This window comes from Prinia subflava, chromosome 2, assembly GCF_021018805.1.
Source record: "Prinia subflava isolate CZ2003 ecotype Zambia chromosome 2, Cam_Psub_1.2, whole genome shotgun sequence".
Classification (NCBI taxonomy): domain Eukaryota; kingdom Metazoa; phylum Chordata; class Aves; order Passeriformes; family Cisticolidae; genus Prinia; species Prinia subflava.
The window spans coordinates 44,214,510-44,233,650 of NC_086248.1; the positions used below are offsets into that span (position 1 = coordinate 44,214,510).

At 39.2% G+C, this 19,141-nt stretch overlaps 1 protein-coding gene across 2 annotated transcripts in view; it reads left to right on the forward strand.

Moving 5' to 3' along the window:
* The window catches only part of CRYBG1 (crystallin beta-gamma domain containing 1), a 98,129-nt gene that overhangs the window by 72,623 nt on the left and 6,365 nt on the right, over nucleotides 1-19,141 (forward strand). For both annotated transcript variants that reach the window (XM_063389731.1, XM_063389732.1), the window contains 11 exons: nucleotides 272-307; nucleotides 712-854; nucleotides 1,109-1,235; nucleotides 1,327-1,472; nucleotides 7,593-7,719; nucleotides 7,897-7,929; nucleotides 9,695-9,804; nucleotides 10,030-10,159; nucleotides 13,822-13,961; nucleotides 16,270-16,393; nucleotides 17,526-17,684. In XM_063389731.1, the coding sequence (XP_063245801.1) occupies nucleotides 272-307; nucleotides 712-854; nucleotides 1,109-1,235; nucleotides 1,327-1,472; nucleotides 7,593-7,719; nucleotides 7,897-7,929; nucleotides 9,695-9,804; nucleotides 10,030-10,159; nucleotides 13,822-13,961; nucleotides 16,270-16,393; nucleotides 17,526-17,684 (1,275 nt within the window). The remainder of the gene's footprint in view (nucleotides 1-271; nucleotides 308-711; nucleotides 855-1,108; nucleotides 1,236-1,326; nucleotides 1,473-7,592; nucleotides 7,720-7,896; nucleotides 7,930-9,694; nucleotides 9,805-10,029; nucleotides 10,160-13,821; nucleotides 13,962-16,269; nucleotides 16,394-17,525; nucleotides 17,685-19,141) is intronic.

A 19,141-nucleotide genomic window follows, 5' to 3' on the forward strand; every position in this document is an offset into this window, starting at 1 on the left:
ATGTTTATATGTTATAAATAATGTAACAAATGTTAACATGTTTAAACAATGCTAAAACACCCAAAATTTTTAGTCTATAAAATTCTTGAACTTACAGTATTTGATTGCATCCATCTCTGCCATTAATGTGCCTTTCATTTTCACTTGCACTCTTTAAGGAATATTTCACCTTAGTCCTGCCTTTTTGTAAAGAATTGATGACTCTTAGAGACATCTGTAAGTTGTCTCATGAACAGCTTAATTTTTTCTTCTTTCTTTTTTCTTTTAACAGGGTGGTCGCAAAGTTGAATTCAGTGGGGAGCCAAAGGTAAAAGTCAGCATGTATTGACTGTCCAAAGCTATTTACAGCACATGAACTGCACATGGGTAGATAAGTATGCTTTGATTGGATACCAGCTACTGATGGTTTACTGGGTAGTCCTTTTGTATATGACCACACTGTGAAAATGCAGCTTCTGTCACATTTCTGCATCCATCACATGCATATATGACAGTATTAACAGCAATCCAAATAGTGCAGAGGGGTAATGAATGCTCAAGCCCTCATGTTTATTCTCTAGTGGAAAGGCCTCTGGTAGAGGAGAAAGAGATCCCACTAGTTGGTTTCATCATTTTGCCTTCTCCCTCTCTGTGCCCATGTAAAAGAAACTGTCTATTGTCATAATTCATCATCCTCCTTGCAATTTTTCTTTTACCTCATTTCCACTTCAGGTAATTGTTTATGAGAAGCCTTTCTTTGAAGGAAGACATGTGGAAATAGAATCAGAGATCTTTATGCTTGATGAGAAGGAATCAGAAGACAAGACAAGACTTCCACTTACATCAGTGGGATCCGTGAAAGTGCAGGGAGGAGTGTAAGTGTGGAAAAGCAGTATTTACCCTTCAACTGAAGTAGTAGCTCCATAGGCTGGAAGCTGCAGTGGGCAAATCCAGTCTGTGTTTGTTTCTGTAATTTTTGGGTTGAGAGTATACACTGGGGTTAAATTTGAAAATATTCACAGCAAAAGAATAACTATCACGTATCTGTATCAGCTTCATGAAAACATGGAGTGGCACTTGTCACTTTTCACATGCAGACTCTGTTGTTGTCGTTGTTGTTGTTGTTCAGTTGGGTTGCCTACGAGAAGCCTGGGTTTGAAGGCCATCAGTACCTGCTGGAAGAAGGAGCGTATCGGGACTGGACAGACTGGGGTGGCTACGATGAGGAGGTGCAGTCCCTGCGGCCGATCCTTGGTGTAAGTTCCAAGAACACATAGTAGGCATCTCCCAGGTGCTCTGAGATGTCATGTGGCACTTTCCTTATGGTGCTTCTCTTTGTTTTAACAGGACTTCACAAGCTCCCATATGATAATGTACAGTGAAAAGGATTTTGGATCAAAGGGTTCCAATATCAACGTGCTAGGTATCATTTCGGATTTGAAAGACACTGGATATGGGCTGAGGACACAGTCTATAAATGTGCTAAGTGGCGTGTAAGTGGTATTTTTATTCACTCTTTCATTTTGAATATGCTGGTCTTTATAGAAATTGATTGTGTTTGCAGATGATTGTGTTTTCAGGACTCCGACTTCTATGTGGAGCCTTCAGATAAAATTTTTTGGCCTTGACCACAGAAAGTGTAAAGTGAAGTTTTGGTGAATATGTACTGTAAATTGTCTTTCTTCTTACAATAAGATAAGGTGGTCCCAGGAAGCGTTGACTTTCTGATACACAAAGTATGAAAGCATGAGATGATTTATCAAGAGAGGAAGAAATAGCTTGTTCTTGTGGCTGTATTTGTTTGAAGCATTTCAACAGCAAAATTGTTATGGAAATAATTTCCAGTTTTGAAACTAATTTCCAGGCTTCTTGCATTTGACCAGAGGTAGATTCCTTGCTCTTTCTCTCACTTGTGTTTTAAATGGAGATAACTTTTACTACGCTCACTAATGCTTTCTGATACTGGGGGGAGTAACTGTTCTGAAAATTAATTTTGCTTTTGAGGTGAATCCTATAGGTTAACAGTGGTTTAGTGCTGTGGTGTTGGTTTTCATTGTTTGTTTGGGGTTTTTTTAAACATATGGTTCCCAGAAGTCTGTATTAGCCATGGTCATTAACAAACCAACTCTTAGTGCCATGAGTGCTGTCACGTGCAGTTGATTTGGAGGCAGACTTTGTTGTCTGATTAGCTGAGTCCATCAACTGCGGATTGAGTTTCACAGCCTTGCAGACTGTGTCAAAGTGTTTTGGAAATGCAGACAAGTATTAGCAATCATGGCTGCAAACACACAAAATTAACTAAAGTAGCAGAGCCAAAAAAGCAGAAGATGTACAGTCTGTCTCCCTGCCTGGAATGCATGCAGGTGACTTGCTGGAAGCTCTGCCTTACCCAGCCACACCCTAAATCCTTCCGTGTGTTATCCGTGCTACATCTCTGCAAGTTTAGTCTGGATAAAGGTTGCAGAATCAAGCTCGGTGCATTCCAGAGGAATGCTTTTAATTTGTGTATGAATATGGTGTGACAGCAGGTTTTTTTCTGCCTGGTGACCTTTGAAGCCAGTGTGCTCTTCTCTCTTCTGTAATATGCAAGAGAGATGCATGGGAAAGAGTCACCTCTGAAGGTTGGGAAACAAATTGCAGGTTACCTATCATGCCCTTCATGTAGTTGTTCTAGTAAATGTGTCTGTTGCATCTGAGATAGGAATCATACATGAGTTTGAGTATTCTAGTAATTAAGAGTGACTTTAATTCTCTGATGGCAAAGGTGGCTAGAAGTCTTTATGAACAAAACTCATCCCACAGACCCTGCTACTGCTCCTGTAATCTCACCTTGTAGACTCCAAAAGATGTAATTTGTAGCAATAAGCTTTAAAAAAATTCAGATGCATTGCTCATAACAGGTGGTTAGCTCAGCTCTTAAGAGTTTTCTACAACCCCTCTGTTTCCAGAGAAGTTGTGAGTGTTTGGGGGTTTTGTGGTGATCTTACTAAATGTTAACATGTCAGAAAGCTTGAATGATCTATGTGAAGTCATGTTTGGCAATACAGTGCTTTATTTGAAATGTTAACAGTCTGTTCAGGTAGGAGATTTTTTTTATACCTTTCCTTCCAAGAAATCTGTCACAGAGCAATGAATAATCCATTGAGCAATTTCCTGGGCTGTTTAGACTGTAATGCTGATGATGACATAGTGAACTATGACATTCAATAAAAGCTTGTCATACTATTTCAAAGTAACCTTCCTGGTATCATACTGAAAACAATTAAAATAAGTCAAAAATGTAAGAAGCCCTCAGCCTTTCATTGCAATTTTTAAACAACAGGTATCTGGGGTGAGCAGTTAAAGCAGTAAGATAACAGATGATCTGTATTTCCCACATAATTAATTTGATTGCTCTGTAATTTAAAGGGTATATCAAAGAAAAGAAGGCCTGACACTGCAGTGCACAGATACTACTGAACAAGTTCTGAGCTCAACTGCAGCTCTAAACTGTATTGCTGGAGAAAGCCCAGATCTGCATTTGGGGAGTGACTATTCCATTTTAGCGTAGTTCGGCACTAGCTGCATTAAAATTTCTAAATGTTTCTAAACATGTTTCCAAGCAATATTTTCATGTCTTTGCTAAATCCATTGTAAAGATATTCTGAAAAATATATCCTAAGGAGATGAGGATTGACTTACTGAAAAAGGAAAATGTACTTCTTCAAAAATAAAAATGTTTTGCTCTTGAGCATTTTTTGGAACTGACCAAACAAAAAATTCAAAAATTATTTTTCTGCCATTAGAGTGGGAGAAAGCAATCCAGGCTGCCTGAAAATAGGAGGGACCTTTCTTCTTTTAAGTAGGGTTTGAGCTTGACTTCCAAACTGGCAGAATTTGAAGTGGCGGAAAACTGAACTATTTGCTAGCAACAGGTAACACCCTTTACAAGTTCAAGCAAGTACTAAAATCAAGTGTTGTACTATTTTGATTTCCCTTCTGCTAAAAACATATTCAAGCCTTTATTTAAGTGATCAAAATCACAGGAACTGCATGTTTGAAATATGCCTTTTCTTTATCCATAAACACACCAAACTTTTGCTAGAACTCCGGAAGAAGCTCTTGTCTTTTAGTTTATTCCTTTTGAAGTAGCTGGAAGAATTTTCCCAGATTTGTTTATTTCATGTAGTCATCTGTTAACTGTGGTGGTGTTATCAGCCTGGTTTTCCCCTAGTTTTCAAGTAATTAAACCCACAATGTAGGTTGGGTTGCTTCTAGAGTACATACGGATAGTGAGTAATATTAAAGGAAATAATTAAGTAACGAGTGGGTCATATACAGAAACCCAAAGGTAGTAAATTTAACCTCGATGCACTCAGGAAGGTAAAGTGAGTGAAAATGCAGACAACGAGGTACAAGAACAAACCTCCACTGGGAGCTGAAAAGGGCAAGTACCCCTGATGTCCCCATTGGAGAGCACTTCAAACAAAGGTTTAACTTCTCTGTATATCTGAAATGATGTTCAGAAAAAAAACTTCCAAGGAGTCACAAAATTAAAGCTTGCAGGTCACTGGGATACTATGAATCACAGTCACAAAGGAGCATGATGAACCCATTTTCTCTCTTTCCTATAAAGAGAATTTTATTACCTTATCCTATCTGTTAATTATGGTACAAATCTGCAAGTGCCAGTCAACTTTCTGACCTCCCTCATAACATTAAACAAGGTGAATCCTGGGCTAACTGAGCACAAATCTGATTTTTGATGAGTTAATCACGTCTGGATCATTTTCTTGGCTGTACTTTCAGACCCTGTTTCGAGCTGCACTTCCTAGATGTCATACGTAGAGGTTTTTGGAGAAAAGATTCTCTGTGTGTAATAGCACTAACAGATAATTAGTGCTATTATTAATAGATAATCATTAATTATTATATTAATATTAATTATTAATAGATAATCAAAACTTTACGCTACTTCAGGTTTCAGGGGCCCAGATGGTGCCCAGGAGTACAGGTGTCCAGCAGCCTGCTGGCAGCAGCCTGGGATGGAGCTGTTGCTCAGCCTCACTGAGGCAGTGTGTACGTCTGGGGGTCACAGAATCTGCTGTGCTGGGACAGCTCGCTCCCTGTGGGGCAGGATGGTTGATGCCATGCTGCAGAGCAGCACTTCAGTTTTTGTTGTGCCTGGCAGCTGGAATGTGGCTCTCTTCCTCAGTGGTGGAGGCAATGTCTTGCTCTCCAGGCCTTTCTGTTAAGTCAGAAGTTGGATTAAGGCAGTGCTCCTTCCTAGGGATAATCTTGAGGACTGACAGGTTTAGCTGGTCCTGAATTCAGCTGCCTGTCCTTGATGATATTATTACTACTTTCAGCAGCTTATATGGGCTTCTGAATAGAGAGGCACAAGTATTTCACCATTAAGCCCTGACTCTAGGAACTGTCTAACTGCATGGGCTGACTTGCATAGAAGAGTGGCACTTCATTATTTAAATCTCATTTATTTAAATGTAGGCATATGCAAGTGACATTCGTTGATTACTTCTGCATTCAGGCTTGGTTTTAGATGGGGGAAACTAAACAACTGCTATCCAGGGATTCTCAGGAGGCTGCTGACATGTCTTGCAGTTTATTTTATATCAGAAACACCAGTTTCCATAGATCTTAATTGAGTAAAACTACTGTGCACCACAGCTGTATCCTGGCACGTGTGCATTGAAAAATCTAATGAATGCCTGCTGAAGGAAACCTCATTTTCACTGCTTTTGGTATATGTGGTGTACAGGTACAGACACACCTGAGACATTTGAACTCTCTGCTCAATTTATTGTACATACCAATGTCTCTTTGGTGAATTACTCTGAGGTGATTTTGAAATGGGCCTTGAAATATGCCGTAAGTAATTAGTGCGTAACAAGTTGGAATAATTGATTATATCTGAGGCAAACCAAGAGATGTGAATAGGGATAAATGTGAATCACTGTTTGAGTGTTTGCCATAGACAAGTAAAACAAAGTTCATACTCTTGGCACATACATGTAGATGCACCTTTGTTTCAGTTTGAGGTTATCCCACTTCTCCTATCTGCAGAGACTCTGGCATTTGTGCTTGGAAAAAACCTGCAGCTTAGTTGAATCCTGTTTATCGACACACAGGAATTTAATGGGGGAATTTTGATGTTGCAAGTTATCTTCCCTTGCAGATTTTAAGATCTCTATCATTTTACTGCTTTATGATATGAAATTTTTGTTAGTGTAGAAACTCAGTAAGTTTCTGAGCTTACTGAAAGAGTATTTTGGCATAACCTAGCATACACTTGTTATGCACTACAGTGGCTAAAATTAAAAGCAGGTTGACTCTGAGTAGAAGTATTTCTTGTAGAATCAGGAAACCAGCAAGATGTCCTGATTCCTGCATAAATAAAATGAATGAGAAGCAGCTGTTGTTGTGGTCTGTTTGCATATGGGCACTCAAAAAACAACGAAACAGGAAAAAAGAGTGCAAGTATGGGAAGGTTTGGGAAGGGTTACAGTGAAAGGCAAGACAAGTTCTGCAGGGTATCACAAAATCAAAGGTAGTATAGATGCAGGAAGTGCTCTGTTTGGGCTGTCAGTATAGAACCAGGGTTAGAAGAACAATGTAATAGAAGATTTATTGAATGTAGTAGACTATGCTTAGCAAGACTAACTGATAGCAGATATTTAAGATTGGTCCTAAAGTACTGCAGGAGTAATTGGACATCAGAGAGATATATGTAATGATTTGGTTGCTTCTCCAATACTTCAAGTGTGTATGACATCAAAGGTTGAGAGACTTTCAAAAAGGCATGTTCTGACTGAGACAGAAGACTTGATGCAGACCTCTGAGTTTGTGGCCTATGTCAAGCATGAGATCCAACTGAGTAGTCACAAAACAGCTTTGAGTTTAAATACATTGATCTGGTCAAATTTGTGGTGGTTTTAATGTTTAACTTTCAAGGATATTCTTCTTGCTCTCTCTGATTCCTAGCAGGGATCAGCCTCCTCTGCTTAGCATATATGCCTGTTGTTGCAGCTCAGCATCCTGTTGGCGTGTGTATTTGCTTAAACACAACTGAGCCGTAGCTACAGGCAACATTAAAAGTCAGTATTGATACATTTACTGCCCAGATTACTCTAAAAGTTAGGGTTTTTTGAAAAAGCTATATTCTGATACCTGTCTGATGTTTTTGGGGGTTTTGTTTGGTTGTTTTGTTGGTTTTTTGGGTGGTTTTTTTTGTTTGTTTGTTTGTTTTTTTGGGGTTTTTTTGGGTTTTTTTGAGAAGAACTTGACCTTGGTAAAATGATAGAATTATAAAACATCTTGAAATATTCTTACTGGAGATAACTTTTAAGATATGTGGCAGATGATGTGTCTGAACTTGTGGTTTGTTTTAGCTAATTCACTCTGATTTGTATCAACATAGTGCAAGAAGGCAGTAAAATTTGCATGGGGTTTGCACTATCAGATCCACTGGTTTGTTTAGGGTTTTAACAGCATCACAGTTTGGCACTTCAGAAACTTATTTGTTTTTACATTAAGACAGTAATGAATATACACATCTGTATTTTGGAAAAGTAGTGTGACTTCTACCAACCACCCCCCTCTTCTTTCTCTTTTAGATGGGTGGCTTATGAGAATGCTGAGTTTACAGGGGAGCAGTATATACTGGCAAAAGGGCTGTATCCCAGCATTGAGGCATGGGGAGGAAAGAACTGCAAAATATCTTCAGTTCAACCCATTGTTATGGTAAGGAGCTAATTTTATACTTGTTTTGCAAGTTTCTCTGAAGTATTTGGAACTCTACTTTTTCTATTAAATTCAGTTTATTTACATTATTTAAACAATAATAAAGAGTAAATTTTGTATGGGATTTTACAACTGCTGAAAATATTTTTTCCTTTTTTCCCCTCAAAACTTTTGCAGGATATTGTTGGAAGCAAAAGGGGTAAAGTCAAGGTAAGGCACTTCTTTAAGAACATGAAACATACTGTGTAGTGTCTGTAACATGTAAATAAAGAATTTGCTCTTTGTCCAGTGGAACACTCAGGTATTTACATAGATGGCTAACTAGTCAGACAAGGAGTGAAAACTGCTGGTGGAGCTACTTCTTAAACCTCTTGAGTGAGGCACATTAAGACGCCAGGAAGGTGGGATTTAATACACAATTGCCATCAGAACTTTCCCAGGGCAATGTCTTGGTTCAGCAGGTGAGGTGTTTTGGGCTATCAGTGATTGTTCTTAGGAGCTGGAGGCTGCAGCCCTCTGTGCAGAGGTGCAGGACCCGGTGTCTGTTGCTGAGGTGAGGGCTCTACAACAGAGATGCTGTTCTTGGTGAGGGCACCACAAGATAGATGATGTTGTTCTTGGTAGAGCTGAATTAATTCCTTTTGAACCTATTTCTTTGGTTAAAAATTTTGCTAGTGGTGGTTGCACTTGAAGGGAGTTGTTCACTCACAAATACTGCTGAGTTGTGCTTAAAAGTTAATGCCATCTTTGTCAATGACATAAGGAAAGGAAATGGCAAGGAGAACTTGTTTGTTCGGTGTCTACACTGGATTGTCTTCTTTGTGCAAGTACTAATATGTAGTTTTGACAATAAGGCTAATGGGCAGCTTTTTTTACCTTTCTTAATTCTGAACCTTTTCAGGTTTGTCCCTGTACAAAGTTATTTTTATTTTCATTTCAGTCGAAGTGATGAGTATATTGTGACCCTAAAAACTAAGGAGACAATTCCTAGCTGTCCTGGTTTGCTACTCCTGATTAGAAGCACGTTTCACTGGAATCTCCTGCATAGGGATAATGCATAAACTATGGGGAATAAAAATCTCAAGGCTGCTTATTTTCAGCTGTGTGAAAAATTATTTGCATCTTCACATTATGTGCCTATTAAGACCCTATCCTAAGGAAGACCTTATCCTAAGGAAACGAAGAAGTAGTGGCTTGCAGCCAACAGACTGTATCCATTGCCAGCATGTTCCTCTTTGGAGAATGCTGTACCTGCCCACACTCCTATATCTATTAAGAGTGAATAAAGCTGGTAGGCATGTTGTAATGTGAATGACTTCTGTGTGATCATGGCTAATTATCCTCTAGCCAAATGAGCAAGTTTGTGGCTTAGATTTTTTTTTCCTTTTAATAAGGGCAGAAGACTTGGGGGAATGTATCCTCTCTTATCCTTGGAGCAGAGAAAGAACCAACATGAGACTGTGTCTATAGCTGTAACAGGCTCATAAAGCCCATCTACCCTGGGAATTATACCCCGTGCTTCTTGGCATGCTGTCGAGTCCTTTGCCAGGATTATGCACCATTAGTGTTCTGAGAGGCAGAGAGTTTTCATTTACTGTGAAGAGTATGCATTTGGGAGATAAAGCAGATTGATAATATAAAACTTTTTATTGCCCTTTAATAAACGTGTGCCTATTCTGGTCATTCTGTGGGAATTTAAACATCTTACCACGCAGATAGACCAAGGAGCTATATTTGTTAGTGTTGTTTTAATTATTTTGTATGTCACTAAGTGGTTTACAGCCAGAAGTAATTTTTGGAATTGCTACATTGCTCTCTTGAGCAAGGATTGTAACACTGAAGAGGTGACAAACATTGGTAACCAACGAAGTTTGGGTGTTTTAAGTATGTTTTTATCTAATTATAGAATTAATGGTAGAGATGTAACTGAATGTAGAAGAATGAATTTCCTAAATATGTTTATAACTTTTTAAAGGTCCAGTTATTTTCAGAGCCTGAATTCAAGGGTAACTGCCAAATATTTGAAAAAAACACAAGATGTATTGATTCATTTGCTGTGAAGTCTTCAAAAATTTTAGATGGCAGGTAAGTTATATTGAATGAATACTGCAAAATCACTAACATGGTAGAAGTTTTAGAAAAGCAACCAGCTTTCTAACACATGAGGTGGTTTCATATACGGGGACTTACAGAGAACAATGCTTTGCTGTTTGCACATCAATCTTTCAGGACAAAGCATTGTAAATAATGTGTCTGCATTTTATGGGCATGGATGTCTTAAGAGGAAATTTCTTCTCCTTCTTTCTGCAGCTGCATAGTGTATGACCAGGAGGAATTTGCTGGTAACCAGTATGTGTTGGAAGAAGGGATCTATCCTGATCTGACAGCAATGGGTTGTTCACCACAAGCAATTCTAAAATCTTTACAGATCATAAATATCGTAAGTAAAACCTATTAGTAGAAATGTTGTAAAGATAAGGGCAGTGATGATTCCCCTTTTTTTGCAACAGTAAAAATTCTAGGGCACACATAAAACAGAGGTTGGGGAGGGGTTGTCTGTTTGTTTGGGTTTGGATTTTCTTCTGTGCAGTAGCAGTTAAATGTCCTAGCTGCAGTTAGTCAGGTTTTCTTGACCTCTGTGCCATTTTTGTAAAGAAGACGTTACAGAAGCAACTGCCTGGAATGCCTGTTCCTAATACCAGCTTATTAAAGAACTTCTGTAAAGAGTCAAGTCTATTTTCCTGGTAGGAGAGACCACTTAGAATGGGTTGAGAGTGTGGTAGAACAGTGTGAAGAAATATCTGTACCATTGACCTTGTTTTTGATGCATATTTAAAGAGCAGGCTTAATTAAGCAACTTTGCATGAAATACATGTAATTATAAGACACTGTTGTGATCATCAGGACAATGGAATTTGAGTTAATCACACAATAATGCGCCCTTCTAGATAAGGTAAAGCAACACCCAATACTATTTGGCAGAACCAGGCAGCGTTGTTATGTGTGGTGGATACAAACCAAACTACATTTACATTTCTTGTAACTCATCAGTGGCCAGGAATGAGTTTGCTCAAGCTTATAACCAATCATTATGATGGATCACTTACAGAATCTGCAAGTATTTTTTAAGATCAGAGTAATTAGTAGCAAAATGTGGCCAAGATTCCAGGAACTTACAGCAACATGAGGAGCTGGTACTTGTTCTAAAAAAAGAGTTCACTGTTAAATCTCTTCTTTGAATTTGGCAAATTATTTTATTTTTATTGCACTCCACTGTAATTTTGGTAACCTGTCAGTGGTGTAGCAGCTGATGAAGGAGAGCTAAAATCCTCTTTCATGGCTCTGGAGAATTTTGATGTAGTCTGTAAACAAACTGCACCAAGTACGTCTGCCTTCTGAACTCTTTTGCTTTGTAGTAGACAGATCCTATTAAAAACAATTGAATTGTTTCTAGCCAAGCTTGGTGGGTGATCACCATGAATTAAAATAAGCTTTTCTGTACATGTCAGGAGTTCCTGGGTTTAAAAGGCTTGTTTCAAGCTGGAAGGATCAGCTTACTTTTAAAAGATTAACTATCTGTGATAAAGACTGTTGTGTTAAAACAGAAGTGCCAGTTCTGTGCTTCTTTAAATTCTTTACACTTGTGAAACTTGTTCTAGCACTACATTTTATCACACTTCAGAGAGTAGCACAGAGCTGCATCTGTCTGCAAATCATGTGCTGCTGCTTCCTTCTTTAGCAGCTCCCTAGCTGTGGAGAGGATGAGAATGGGTTACTTTGCTCATTGATTTATTAGCAAATCAGAACAGAAAGAATGATAATTTCTATCTAACTCCCTATATTGTTTGTTTTTCATGATTTTCCAAAAGCTTGAACTATTTAGCTCCTGGTTTCACCTGTCAGACTTATTTTGGGACAATATTTTGGCAGTGCCAATCTTAATTCCTCCCCACCATCTGCCATTTCTATGGCTTTCCTCAGGATTTTTCATGACATTTCTACACAAGAAGCACTTTTGCTATTTTACTGTCATGTTACTGTATTTATCTAGTTAAACTCATCTTTGCAGGGATCATTTTATAGGGGAGCATAAAAAAGAAGGAAACTGAAGGGATATTTGATACACTTGTAAATGAAAGCTAAAAGGGCTTTTTAAAATCAGGGAAACTATATTAAGGGCTGTTTATAAGCTCAGGGGTTTTGGGGTTAGATTCCACTATATTTTGGTTTTGCTTGCTTTGCATGCTTCACATGGTTGTGCTGCAGATAGAAAATAGCATTTTTCCTTCTTGAATTTCAGACATGTTCTTCCTGAACATACTGTAAAAAACAGCTGTGAATGTGGTTTGTACTTGAACAGTCATCTAAAGTTACTTTTTAGTGAGAGGCTCTATGGAATAGCTAAATGTAGCTATGCAGGAACACCAGCTTGGTACAGTGCAGTACACGGGAAGTATTGACAGAAAATTCATGAGCTGACCTTGCACTTCTCACTGTTTTATATAACAATGTTGCTGCTGGATAAAAAAGAATGCCCAGTGTAAGGTGTGGCAGAAAATTGGAGGATTTCCTGTTCTGTTTGTTTTCTTTGAAAGAAGATTATTTCTAAAGCTGTCAGCATGAGGCTGAAAGGCTGTTGCCTGAGGAGTTACATGTCTTAGAGGGCAGGTGCCAGTCTGTAAAATGGCTCAGAGTTCAGAGGCACTAGGACATCATTGCAGTGTGACTGGTCCTGTTGGGCTCTGTGCCCATGGTGATGCATGACAATCTAACTGATGTTGCCTTTCGTGGTGGGGCTGAGCATACTCTGGAGTAAAGTGAAAAGGCCTCTTCTGGCATTTTCCACAGCCTAGCAGCACGTGTGCCATCAGGAAGCACAGCTCGGCTGCTGTGTGATAAGCTGGGCTGCTGCACAGGTAATGGTGGCGCTTAGGCAGGGCTGTCATTCCTTTAAAGACGAATTTAATGTCTAGAAACTGGCAGATGGGAGGTCTTGCCTAACAAATGCGCATGGCAGCGTGCATGCCTGAGCTGCCACGCACGCCTGGAGCCAGCAGTGCCTCGGAGGGCCTGTTTCCATGCCCGAGGGCGGGCGGGAGCCTGTCGAGACTTTGCGTCATGTCAGGCGTTCCCGATGCGGCCGATGCGTGGGTGCGCTGAGCGCAGGCCAGAGGGAAGGAGCTCTCCTGGCTGCGGTGCTGGATTTGTGCCGTCGTTGGCTGGAAGGGCTGTGAGAAAGGGAGTGGCAGTGTCATTTCTGACTATGAGTGTACACTGTAACACCGGGACACTCAGGCTTAATTGACTTTACCCTGGGGAATTTCAAACCCTACCTCCCAGCTTCCACAGGAAGGCCTTCATTATGACAGGTGATTTTCGGTCCACAACAGATACCTTGCCCCACAGAAAAGAGTCCAAGGTTCCTTTTCCAGAAGACATTCAAATTGGATTCAGTGTTGCAGAAAGCTTCATGGAGGCAGAATCCCTCTGACACCAGAAGCGTTTTGACAGAGAAGAAGAATCCCCACAGCAATTTGGAGGATTCCAGTGTTTTCACTTGTCATGAATTTTACCTCAGTAGTATGAATCTTGAGTCTTTTGTCTAGTCAGAGATTGAAGTTGCCGTAACCTTATGTAAAAGTTAAAAATTAATGCAGTAAGTGATAAGCAGTGTGCTGACAAGGTTGTCACCATTTGGAGCTGTAGAAGTCAATATTATCTTACTGTCTGCTCAGCTCTTTGTATGAAAATTCCCACGAGTGGGGGTTAGTGCAATGGGAGAGAGATATGGCATTGATTAAAATGTATTTTCAAACATGCTTAAGGTGTATTGTGCAAGAATCAGCCACAGAGGTCTTTGTGCCTGAAGATAAGGAAGTTTTACATTCCATGCAAGATCATCCCTCATGTATTTTGTATAAGGGTTTTTAAATGACTTTTCAAGATTAGGTAGAGAGTTGAAGAGCAGAAACATTCAGGGTTTTTGATCTTAAACAATCAAGAAGAAACTTCTGATATAAAAGGGGTATGTGGAGTACTGATCTTGATAGTCACCATCTGGAGTTCCAACATCCTATAAAAGTACTTATCTTCTTTTTGCAGGAGCTGTCTGAGCCCTGCATAGCTCTTTTTGAAAAGATGGGTTTCCAAGGAAAGAAAATCGAATTCAGTACAGAAATCTTAAATCTTCAGTTCCTGGGATACAATCCTCGAATAGCTTCAGTTCAAGTCCTTGGTGGCATGTAAGTTTAAAATCACCTTTTGATTCTTTAGAATGAAGTACTTACTCAACTTTACAGGTATAATGGAATGACAGAATGTAAAATTAGAATATTTTGCAGTGTGTAGTATGTACACATTTAGATTAGAATATTTTGTAGTGTGTATTTTAGAATATGTGTGTATGCATTAATGCCATTTTGTCTACAGAGCATTTTCATATGCTGTCTCAACAATATGTTATCACTGACTCATGTCCTGTGCTAGGAGTTGAAATGGATTTGAATAAAACTCTCAAGGAAACTCGTGTCTTCTCTCATGCCATGTTATAAAAATCAGCTTGGATAGCATCCTTAAAATCAACTTCTGTGCTCTTGGTTTAGGTCTCAGTCTTAAAAAAATCATTTGATTTGTGATCTGTGTCATAAGTTCAAAATGCTTTTTTTTAATAAGTCTTCATGGTCATCCTTTAACCTCAGCTGTGGACGCAGAGGTACTATCAGGCTATGACCTCACCTCTTTTGGTGTTAGTAGTAATAGTCCCTTTTACTTCAGGAATTGGATGAGTTAGATTTGGCAGGTGTTTTTAAGCAGTTGTGTTCTCCAAACCCTTGAAGGTTTAAAAAGTAGTCTGTGATGAAGTTTAAAAGCTGTTCAGAAGCATTTTTAAGATGACTGTCCTATATTCTAGGATTCCAGCAGACCTGTGAAATTCTCTTTTTGTTTTTTTTCCCTGTTGTTAACCTCTACCTCTAAGATAATTGCCCCCAGTTTTGGTGAGTTTTGTAGTTTGGGGTTTTTTGTTTTGTTTTGTTTTTAATAACAGACCCATGTTACTGTTGCTTTGCATTTAAATGTGTTCTTTTGAAGAGGTATATTTCCAAGGATGTGTGCTACAAAGATGCTATTGGGTAGCTGAAGACTGCCCTCAAGTGGATAGCTAATAAGCAAATCTTTGGAGCAAACCATTTTCCCCATCTGAATAAGCTGGTCAAAGGGTTTCCTTAGCACACTCAACTGAACTTTGGAACAAAGGTTGTGAGAAAATTGTACATGTTAGTATCCTGAAGCCTCCCAGGGTTCCAGTATCTTTCACCATAACCACAATATAGCTGATTCACGCTTTCCATAACATGAAGTCAAACATCGAGTTACTTCTTTGCCAATATCATGATCAAGATAATGGAATTGTGAATTGTGTGTTTCCTATCCAATTAATATATGTGAGGGGTTTTTTTGGTGGATCACTGGAAAGAATAAGATTCTGATTTCATTGTAGCAGTGTCAGCTGCTGAAATGTGTCAAAATACAGGGTTTACAGTTTCCTTGCCCCTGCTGCCTCCTTATTGGAGAGGGTTTCATCTTCTCTTCCTTCGCTAAGAGACCGCCACTTATAATTCTCTTAATTTCATAGATAGTGGATAGATGTGTATTAGGCAGTGAAAAAGCAACAAAATTGAAGTGAGTGTGCTTCTGGATGGAGAAGTCTGGTGAACAAATCAGTCAGAGGAAGGAGGTAACCTGAAAATGGGCATATTGAGTGTTCATATACTCAAACCCCCATGGCTACTGGACAGTCACAGGCATCACTGTGAGAAAACTAGGAACTGCACTGTATGGCAGCCTTTTGAAGCCCAGACATAATTCACTGGCTGTGCCAATAATAGAGATTCAGAAGCTGGGTTCCAACAGATTACACTCTGTGTGTGATTTTAAGCATAGTTGGATGTGTGTTAGGGAATGCTATACAAATTTTTTTCTGTGTGCACTCTTGCTCTGTCTCTTCCCCACCCCCCTTGCAGGTATTTGGAAAGAAGAGAGATGTTATAAAATAAAACCTCTATCAAAATACCCAAGAGAACTTCACCCTGTTGCAGTTTCCAGTATTTGCTTGTTCCAGTCTGCATCCCTAGTAGTTTTTTCTCCCATGAGCCAGGCCTGTCCAAATTCAGATGCACAAACCAGCCGTTCTGCACCTGCAGCAATGTAGCATTTTACAGCATATAGATCTATGCTCCTTGAGGAGTCAGTGCTTCTTGAAAACAAATGGTATTTAAAAGTTGGGTTCTCCCAAGAAAATGCTTTGCTTCTTTCAGCTTGCAATTTTTAAGTAATAGGACTCTAAAATTTGAACTCCTGTGTGCCCATCTCAGTGTGGCTGATCTAAATCAGGGTGTTACTTTATTAATTTTTAAGGCCTGTTACAAAGAAGGCCATTGGCTTTCCAAAGCTAAACACTGCTGCGCTGTGGGACAGATTTCTATTAAACACATTTATTGATTCCAAAGCAGAATTCGGCAGTTAAAACATTCTTATTTCTTCTCCTTATAGATGGATAATTTATGAACACAGTAATTACAGAGGACGTCAGATGTTGTTAACACCAAATGAAATTCCAGATTGGTATAAAGCCAGTGGCTTTTGTCAGATAGGTTCTCTGAGACCTTTACTGCAGGTGAGTGGGTTTTGACGTGAGCTCATCAAGCACTGATTTATATCTTGGTATGGGGTTGGGGAGATACTATGCAGTTGAAAGCAGCATTACAGCCTTGTCAGAGGCATGTGACAAACTTCAGCGTTGACAATTGTGTAAAGAAATCCCTCCGGAGTTTTGGGTGTAATAAAAGCTGTTTGAAAATGCTACATGGCTTTGCAGTTACACTGCTTAAACTGTTCATTAAGCATCCTTTAAACCAAAGTACAGAAGACAGCATGTAAGGATTAATTAAGGATAATAAATAATGGCTATAACTGCTATATATAAATTACTGTAAGTTGTTTCTTAACTAGCACCCAGACTGGTTGCTGGCATACTGGCATACTACTGGCATTATTTATGGAACAACAAGAAAATTGGTAAAAAAAGATACTTCAGTTAGTAGTGATTTTGTGTTGATTTTAGAGGGAAAGTCCCTCCATGCTTATTACTTGGCAGAATAATTTGTAAATCTAATGCAAAATGTATTCTTGTCATGTTCTCTTTATTTTGTTCTCTAAATAAAGACCATATGATCTTGTCCAATGGTGCAGCAGTCCTGGGAGTTACAACAGCTGAGGTTCTTGCTGAGCCATATTTCATTGGAGAAACAGCTTTTTCTAATTCACAGGTTACTTGTACCTGTAACCAACTGCATTTGCTTGCTGTCATAGCTTAGTCTTTGCATAGCCTGAAGCAGAATTAGGAATAATGCATTTTGACTGCCCTGCTGAGAGCTTGTCTGAACAGAAGGGTTCACGTGTAATAGGCCACACAAATGCACCCTTAATGAAAGCTAGGAGCATCTATAGAAGGAGCTAGCAGGGAGAAGTTAGTTCTGCTCTGAATTAAAAAGTTGTAGCTTTCCACTGTGTGCTGATTTCAGTGCATAGGAAAGCCTAAAACTCTCCATGCAGAGTGGCAAGTTCTCACAGCTTGTCTCGTCCAGATGTTTGTGGGCTTCTGAATTAAATTATCAAATAAACAATCTTTCAGAAAGAAAGAGGGAGGTTTGGGGTTCATCCCTGAGAGTAACTGCTCTGAAGTTAACTCAGAGCAGTATGTGTTCTCTGCTGAGATGGTGATTAAAGGGCTCTTTTGTTTTGTGCAGAAACGTGTGTACTTCAGGCTTCGAAACAAGGAAACAGGAAAATTCATGTCAGCTGATGGAAACCTAGATAATCTGAATCTTCTCAGAATACAGGTTGCAGAAGATACAGACTCAGATGATCAAATCTGGGTTTATCAGGATGGATTCATAAGGTGTCGGGTAAGGTTTGAGTTCAATGTGCATTTTCTCTTTTCCTCTTTAGTAGCAGGTCTTTATGAACTTAATTTGTACTGCAGCATCTTCATTTATTCTATAGGTTTAATCTGTTTCAACTATACTGTAATCTTTCTGTAGGGAGTTGGTTTTTGTGGCTTTTGTTTTGTTTTAATCAACTCTGGGATTTTCAGGTGACACAAACTAGTTGTATGATACTTTTTTGATATAACTGAGATTTTGAGAGAAAAAGTATTTCTTGCAGAAGTATGAAAGCATAGGAGACTTTTTAAAGTACAGACCCTTCCTGATAATATTATGAACTATGCATGCCTTGCAGTGGGACAGTTAGTGTAATGTGGCCTGGTATTTGTACCGGTTTAGGGCAAATTTGGGAGGAAACAGACAATTAAAAATACAAACATCATAAAGTCAGCCTAGGACAACATCTTCCTCGGCATTTAGGCAAGCTTAAAGATAAAATCCCACTCCTTTGAGCCAATTAGGGGTGTGAGGCATTTCTGGTTTTGTTTTGGGGTGGGGTTTTTTGTTTGTTTTGTTTCCTGATTATCCCTGTATTTGTCAAATCCATCCTTTCTCCTTTCCTCTGTACAAGTTTCCAAATGAAGCCCTGCTTTTCTCACAGTCCATAAAACTAATCATGTGCAAATTGTCATTGAGGTGAGCAGAGGTATGCGCAGTTCATATAATGTTTAAGCACGAATAGTCTTAGGTAGGGATGCCAGCCAAAAGAAAATTAAGTTACTTTAATACTGTTAAACAGCTTGACTGCAAAGAATCATGTGAACTTTTTCTATAGGATTGTATAACTTCAAAGGAGCCATTTATAACTATGTCATCTATGCTGGAGGGAAGAATCTTACTGTTAATAAGCTAAGGCATTGTTCGGACATGTTTGCAGGACATGCAATTGTAGAAGGGATTTATGCAGACAGCAAAATGATGCAAAGTAAGCTAAAAGCTTTAATATGACATACAAAAGATTTCTCTTTTGATGGTGCTTCTCAAACATGTCACTGAAAGTTTTCCTATTGAGACAGTGTGGTATTATATGGCTTTGGATAAATGCTCCTACTTTTTGCCCATTTTTCTGTATCTCATTAAAGCAATTTTTCTGTGCACAGAAAATACACGGCTTGTGCTGTATAGCAAGCAGGTAGCTTAGTGCAGAGTGTAAGCTGGCAATTGATCTTAAGTGACTGAACTCTTACAGAGCTCTGCCATCTTTCTGGTGAATGGTAGTAAATCCATTTTGCACAAACCGAAAATTGGGTTTTACCACATATTACAAGGAACACTGAGCTCCTGGGTGCGTGGCTGCCTGCACAGAGGCAGACATAGGTCACTGGAAGAACCTGCACCTTCCTGTAGGCTTGGGTCGTCTCAGTGACTGAAATGTGACCTTGTGCCTTGGGTTTTCAAGGAAGGGCTGGTTTAAGTAT